Source organism: Triticum urartu, chromosome 2 (genome assembly GCF_003073215.2).
Source record: "Triticum urartu cultivar G1812 chromosome 2, Tu2.1, whole genome shotgun sequence".
NCBI lineage: Eukaryota > Viridiplantae > Streptophyta > Magnoliopsida > Poales > Poaceae > Triticum > Triticum urartu.
In genome coordinates, this window is record NC_053023.1 from 127,877,745 (window position 1) to 127,885,931 (window position 8,187).

Here is an 8,187-nt window from a genome sequence, read left to right on the forward strand (position 1 = left end):
TCATGATCAAGTTACTTAAAATTCATAATATCGTTCCTAAGAGAGATGATCTTAGCAGGAGGGAAATACTTAGAGATAAAAGCATATTTGCACTTATTCCAAGAATCAATACTATTTTTAGGCAAAGAAGAGAACCAAGTTTTAGCACGATCTCTAAGAGAAAACGGAAATACCTTCAATTTAACAATATCATTATCCACATCTTTATTCTTTTGCATACCACATAAATTAACAAAGTTGTTTAGATGGGTAGCGGCATCTTCACTAGGAAGGCCGGCTAATTGATCTTTCATGACAAGATCCAGCAAAGCAGTATTAATTTCACAAGATTCGACATCGGTAAGAGGAGCAATCGGAGTGCTAATAAAATCATTGTTGTTGGTATTGGAAAAGTCACACAATTTAGTATTGTCTTGAGCCATCGTGACAATCAATCAATCCAACAAGCAAGCACAGAAGAGGCAAGCGAAAGGAGACGAACGGAAAAGGGCGAACGTAAAAGAGGCGGATAAAACGGCAAGGGTGAAGTGGGGGAGAGGAAAACGAGAGGCGAATGGCAAATAATGTAATGCGAGGGATAAGAGTTTGTGATGGGTAGTTGGTATGTCTTGACTTGTGCGTAGATCTCCCCGGCAACGGTGCCAGAAATCCTTCTTGCCACCTCTTGAGCATGCGTTGGTTTTCCCTTGAAGAGAAAAGGGTGATGCAGAAAAGTAGCGTAAGTATTTCCCTTGGTTTTTAAGGACCAAGGTATCAATCCAGTAGGAGACTACACGCAAGTCCCCTAGTACCTGCACAAACAAATAAGAACCTCGCAACCAACGCGATAAAGGGGTTGTCATTCCCTTCACGGTCATTTACGAAAGTGATATCTGATAGATATAATAAGATGAATATTTTTGGTATTTTTGTGGTATAGATTGGAAAATAAAGATTGTAAAATAGATAGTAAACTAGAATTGTAGATTGGAAACTTATATGGTGTAAAGTAGACCCGGGGGCCATAGGTTTCACTAGTGGCTCTCTCAAGATAGCATGTATTATGGTGGGTGAACAAATTACTGCCGAGCAATTGATAGAAAAGCGCATAGTTATGATGATATCTAAGGCAATGATCATGAATATAGGCATCACGTCCGTGACAAGTAGACCTAAACGATTCTCCATCTACTACTATTACTCCACACATCGACCACTATCCAGTATGCATCTAGAGTATTAAGTTCATAAGAACGGAGTAACGCATTAGGCAAGATGACATGATATAGAGGGATAAACTCAAGCAATATGATACAAACCCCATCTTTTTATCCTTGATGGCAACAATACAATACGTGTCGTTTCCCTTTTTGTCACTGGGATCGAGCACCGCAAGATTGAACCCAAAGCTAAGCAGTTCTCCCATTGCAAGAAAGATCAATCTAATAGACCAAACTAAACCGATAATTCAAAGAGATTTGCAAAGATATCAAATCATGCATATAAGAATTCAGAGAAGAATCAAATAATATCATAGATAATCAAGTTCATAAACCCACAATTTATCGGATCTCGGCAAACACACCGCAAAAAGAGTTACATCGAATAGATCTCCAAAAGATCGAGGAGAACTTTGTATTGAGATCCAAAGAGAGAGAAGAAACCATCTGGCTAATAACTATGGACCCGAAGGTCTGTGGTAAACTACTCACACATCATCGGAGAGGCTATGGTGTTGATGTAGAAGCCCCGTGATCGAATCCCCCTCCGAAAGATCGCCGGAAAAGGCCACAAGATGGGATCTCATGGGTATAGAAGGTTGCGGCTGTGGAAAAGGTGTTTCGTGGCTCTCCCCGAAGGTTTCAGGGTATAAGAGTATATATAGACGAAAGAAGTAGGTCGGTGGAGCTGCGAGGGGCCTACGAGGGTGGGGCGCGCCTAGGCCCCCTGGGCGCGCCCTCCTACCTCGTGGCCGCCTCGCTGCTTCCTTGACGTCCACTTCAAGTCTCTTAGATCACGTTTGTTCCAAAAACGATCCTCGCGAAGGTTTCATTCTGTGACACGCGCCCAACTCAAGCACCAGTGACACGCGCAAAGCTATATCTCGCTTACTGCAAGAGTCTTCCCTTCGCTCACGCTGAAGTCTCTACAGTTGCGGGCCGGCCCATTTCACGCTAAAAGAAATAACGTAAAGAAAAAGGGTCACGGTCTACTAGCTACAGTGTTGCATTGCTAGCCAACCGACCACCATCCGGTTTGTGATTAATTAGTAGGTCATGACCTTGTTAAAGAAATAGAGTCGGGTTTCCATTGGTTTTCTGATTTTTTTTCTTATTTTTTCACCGGGTTTTATTCATTTTTTCTATGTTATTAATAGTTTTTCTATTTTCTTTCATTTTCTAAGTTTTTTTTTGTTTTTCACTAGATTTTTTATTTTATTTCCTTTTTATTTATTTTTCTTCAGTTTTGTTTTTTCTTCTTGCTTTTCATTGGTTTTCTTGTGTTTTCTACCGGTTTTCATTGTTTTTCTATGCACATTTTTGCTTTATATTTAATGCATTTTTCTAATACACGTGTAATGTTTTTCAAATACAAGATTAAGATTTATTGAATACAGGGTCAAATTATATAAATATACATTTAACATTCTAAAATACCAGATATGCATTTTTTAATACATGGTCAATGTTTTTCTATACCATCCGCAATTTTTTTCTATACACATTTAACATTTTTCAAATGCTTGAGTAACGGTTTTAAAAAACTAGATCTATATTTTTGAAAATACATGGTGAACATTTCTTCTATGCACATTTTAAAAAATCAAATGCTTGACTAACATTTTTCAAATACCAGATCTACATTTTCCAATAGCTGGTCAATACTTTTTCTGTACAAATTTGAAAATTTTGAAATGCTTGATTAATTTTTTTGAAATACAAGTTAATTTTTTTAATACATGGTCAACATTTTTATATACAAATTTAACATTTCTTCATATGCTTGGATTTAACTCTTTTTTTGAATACATGATAAACTTTTTTCACACAATTTGTGTTTTTTTCTATACATGAGAAACATTTTGCTATACAAATTTAACATTTTTGAAATGCCACTCGCAAAAAAAAGGTTTTTTAAATGCATGGTTAATATTTTTTTCAATATATACAATATATATAGGATATTTGAAAGTATAAACGAAACACTTTGGAAAATAATAGCCGGGGCTCCAAGGAATTGGCATGTTTGATCTCGGCAGACCGCACCCATAGCTCCATAATGTCCCCCGCATCATTGACATCGATATTTACTGAACCTGCTGGAGGGGCGATCCACTGTGTTGGGCGCACAACAAATGAGCTAGTAGATTTCGGGTATCAATGTTTGGATGGCATTCAATTCTCCCAAGTATGACTGCAAAAATCCCTGCATGTTGAACGGACTTTGGTAAGTCTGTTCGTGAGCCGCCTACCAAACGGTTAGCTTGGTAAGCTACCTACAAAAACTTGCAATCAAATATTCATGAGCTGCCTTCCGACGTGCTCCCACTGAGCCCACAAAGTAACCACGAAATAATGAACTCGTCTTGGGGCAGTGACTCGTGCATGAAAATAACCATCTCTTTGTGTTGTCATCCACATTCATGCTCAAAGATGCAGTAATCGGATCCGATGATAGTGCCCATGTGCTCCTTGACACGGCACAGTTTAGGAGTGCAAGTCTCCAAGTGTCTTCCACGCCACAAAGGCAGCATGAGCTCGTGTTGGACATATTGTGATGGTTCAGAAGGGCTGTCGTCGGAATAGAATGTTGGGCCAATCTCCACGAGAAGTAAATTTGTGTTCTACTTCCGCGAGAAGCACAACTTATGCTACCCCGAAAAAAGGAAATATCACAGCCTGAGCTTCCAAAAAAAGTGAAACTGCAACTGTGCTTCCATTTTTTCCTTTTATTGGTATTTCATTTTTTGGTTGACGGTTTATTTTGCTTTTCAGTTTTTTGTATTAGTTTTTTGGTTTTTTCATGCAAGAAAGTTCATTCAAAATCTATTAACATTGATCTAGTTTTGAAGATCTTGACGCGAGAAATCTAACTGTCAAAAGTAAGAATGATTTGATATGCAGACACACGGTTTAAGAGATAAAATGTTTTGTACAAACAAATCTAGGTTGCAATAAATGGCGCGTATGCGGTGCATCATTTTGCCAGCGTGTGAGAAGATGAGGAGTGGTCTTTGCAATGGATAACTCTCAACTAGTAATTTTGTATAAATGCAATGGGGGGCCCCTTAGTCTGTGTGTAGACACCATTCAAAAAAGAAAGTCCATGCAGATTGGCCCAGGGGCTCCTAAACGGCGCCTTAAGCGCCACTTGAGCAGCCGGCCCTCACGCGCCTGGTCTATTGCGCCGGCCCATCAAGCACGTGTGACCGTTCGACCGATCGCTGGATAGGTCAGGAATTTGAAAAATACTCGCAAATCTTAAGAAAGTTTTACAATTTTTTTAAAGAGTTCATCAAATTTTAAAAACAAACCTTTTAAAAAATCACCAATTTTGAAAAAAAATTCATCAAATTTGAAAAAATATCATCGGTTTGGAGAATAAGTTCATCAAAATTGAAAAAACGTTCATCGAACTTAAAAAAAGTTCATCAAATTCAAAAAAATCATTGATTTTGCAAAAATGTATATGGATTTTGGAAAAACTTCATCGATTTTGAAGAATACTTCACGAGTTTAAAAAATAAAGAAAAAAGGACAAAGAAAAGAAAAAAAAGGAAAGGAAAGATGAAAGAGAAAAGGAGGAAACAATATGTATTTAACCATAGCAAGTGAGGTTCGCAAAAAAAAAACGATAGCAAGTGAGGTGTCTGGGTTGGTTATCGTGGCTACACTCAACACGGCAGTCGCATGTTCTATTTCACACTACGCGTGTATTTTTTGCAGTTTAAAAACAGAAGAAAAAAAAGTGCAAGCAGCCTGCGCTGAGGTAACTGAATAAACGGGGGCCGAGGGCGCCGTATAGGTTTTGCCGATTGGACCGGACAAGCCTATACTGTATAGCCGTGGGCTTTTAGACGAGCGAGTTGGACAATGCATTCCTCGTGGGCTGTCGTGGTTCTTCCATAAAAATAAAAATAAAAATAAAAGCCAGGACGACCCGGCGCGCGCCGCCTCCCTCGCCGACCAGACCCCGCCGGCACCGGCCGGCGCCTCGTACGCACGCACGCACACGCATCGTCCGCTCTCTCGTTTTTTTTTTGAGGGGTTCGTCCGCTCTCTCGTAGGCACGCACACACGCATCGTTCGATCTCCAGCTCTCCACTCCACACCTGGTCGGCCGCGCCTGGCACACCCACCGCCCACGAACCCGCCCGCGGGCGCGTGCCGGGCAGCTCGCCGCCCACGCGCGCTGTCGCCGGCCGGGACGGCCGCGTGGCCTCAATTAAAAGGAAAACCCGACCACGCGGGCCGGCTCCGTTTATTTACGATCCCAAGAATCTGCCGTCCGCGTCTACCCTTACGATCGATCACGCAACGCTTCGACGTGCCGCGCACACGGCACGCCCACTCCACCACCGCCTCCGGACGGCCGCTACCTGCCGCCGCAAGCCTGGAGCACGCGCGCGCTCAAAGCAGCCGACGCGCTGCTAACGCTAATGCCACCGTGTTGCACGAGCGGAAATCGCTGGCACGGATAGGAGGAGGATCACACCTCCAGGTCAACGCGGCCGTGCACGCACTGCCAATGTGAACGACGACGACGTACGCCGGCTTCTCCCTTGCAAGTTACCGCTGGCGTGTTCGATTCAGCAGGGGCCAGTTGTAACAAGCAATAGACAAGGTAACCCGCAAAAAAAAAGCAATAGACAAGGCGAAGCATCACTGTCCCAGCCTCGTTTCTCTTGGCTTCTTCCTTCAGCAAGCGCCCTACACGTTCCACGAGAATTGCTAAGCGTCTGCCTCGCCAAGTAGCGACCCGGACAGGTACGCGTGTGGACGTTGACCACCAGCGCCGTCACATCTTCTTTTTGTATAGTACAACAACTTGCACCAGGCAGTGTGTAATTCTTCAATCATCAAAGTAGAATCTATCTACACACAAACTCGCCTAGCTAGAAACACCACACCACACGTACGGCTGCCGTATTCTCATCAAACACGACGCCATGGTATCGTACCAGTTTATTCACCATCCACGTTCCACGAGATAACGAGGCGCTCCCCGCAAAAAAAAAAAAAAAAACGAGGCGCTCACGTGATGTGCTTAAACAAGCAAGCCGTGCGGTGCCGCGGTGCGGTACGAAACGGCCGCGGCAAGTTAATCAGTCGCAGCCGCGGGACAGCACAGGCAGGGCGGACGGACCCCTTTGGCGCCACCCAGACCACAAGCAACGGCGGGACCCCGGCCCGGCCCGCCCACTTGGCCACAGCTGGCAGGCGGACCCGGTCCCGGTCCCGCGCCCCCGCCCAATGCCGCGGCACCACGTGGCGCGCGCGGGCCCGGCCTCATAATTCAGTCGCACGTACGCCGGCCCCACACGCCAGCATCTCGCGCCCGCGCACGACGACGACGGGCCGGATAAATACGGACTCCGGACGCGCTCACGGACACGAACGGGGCTTTTCTTCCTCTCTGGTCATCGTCGGAGCAGCAGCAATCACCGGCGTTGAGAAGGCGGCGGGGCTACGAATCAGTGAGCTGGAGGTCTTGACCATGGAGGCGGAGGTGCAAGCGCGCGAGGAGGTGGAGGAGGAGGAGGAGGAGGTGGCGTGCGAGTGCTGCGGGTTCACGGAGGAGTGCACGGCGCCGTACATCGCCGGCGTGCGCGCGCGGTACGGCGGGCGGTGGATCTGCGGGCTGTGCGGGGACGCGGTGGCCGAGGAGATGTGCAGGGCCTCGCCGCCGGTGTCGCCCGCGGAGGCGCTGGACCGCCACGCCTGCGTGTGCGGCGAGGGGCGCCGCGCGTCCGCTCCCCCGTCGCCCGGCGACGAGCTCATCGCGGCCCTGCGGCTGCTGCTCCGCCGCAGGCTGGGCTCGCCGTCGCCGCCGAGGCTGGTCCGCTCCACGCCGAGCAGCCCGAGGCGCGACGCCGTGGCCCCCGCCGCGGCCGCGGGCGCCGGGCCCGGCGCCGGCGGCCCGCTCGCGCGCACCGAGAGCTGCTTCGCCGCGCTCGTGGAGTAGCGAGCGTCCAAGAGGCCCAAACCGAGGCCTCCCCGGAAAATCAAAAAAAGAACCTGATGGTAGTCTCTTCTTTAGTTTCCTTTTTTGCAATTTTCCTTCGTCCTCTGTAAATATGCATGCCATGTAATGATCCCGTTTCTAGCTTAGGATGATGCAGCCGTGAGAGGAATAAAACCAATGTGTACAGAGTGAATACAGTAACAAAAAATATGACCAAATGGAAGTGGAAGTAATTCCATGTGTTTATCATCATCCTAGTGGTTTCTATTTCTCTACGTTGCTCCTTGCTTCTGCTCAAGTTCATGCATTCGCCTCTTCTTCAAACAGCTTCTCTATAGCAGAAGCATATGCATATTGCATAGGAATGCACTTTTTCGTAGCAAAGAGGGAAAAAAGGAAAACACTTTTGGTAGAGCATCTGATCTCGATGAGAAGTTGGAAACCGAACCAGATCAATCATCTATGCAAAGCCGCTTCCCATCCGGTGATGATCAGATCGATTCGGATTCGATATGGATGAGGATACATCACTTTCATGGATAAACTGAAGTGCAATACCACTTCTTGTTCATGACAGAAATAAAAGAAAACTAGCGCAGGAAGCAGCCAGCCCGTTTTTCAACCGCGGTACTGTAGTTTTTTGTTACCATCTTTATCATTACGGCGCATTGTTCACGTGGCGCGCCTGCTCCATGATACGATGCCTCGGCCCTGCATTTCAAAGCCTCGCAATCAGGCAGACAGAGTACGTACCAGAGAGCTCTGCATCCGTCCAGTGCCATCTCGATCGTTCGCTCCCCTCAACAGCGAACCTATTAATTTAGCGGCTAATCGGGCCAGAAGCAACCACGTCTGCCACTGTTAGAGCCTGCCGTAGCACGCCATTGCTGGCCGACGCGCCATTGATCGCGAGACCAGCCATATAATTAAGGGAAGTGCGGACAGACAGATATCGTCTTCACCCAGTGGCTGCCGGTACACGCAACCAGGACCCTTCCTCGTCCCGTGGACGTATGCAATGCA

General features: G+C 46.4%; 1 protein-coding gene across 1 annotated transcript; it reads left to right on the forward strand.

The window, feature by feature from the left end:
• The first annotated feature begins 6,568 nt into the window (after positions 1-6,568).
• LOC125536323 lies at positions 6,569-7,416 on the forward strand. Its single transcript, XM_048699517.1, has one exon. It carries the CDS (start codon positions 6,697-6,699, stop codon positions 7,162-7,164), a length of 468 nt encoding a protein of 155 aa, XP_048555474.1. The 5' UTR covers positions 6,569-6,696; the 3' UTR covers positions 7,165-7,416.
• Positions 7,417-8,187: the final 771 nt, after the last annotated feature.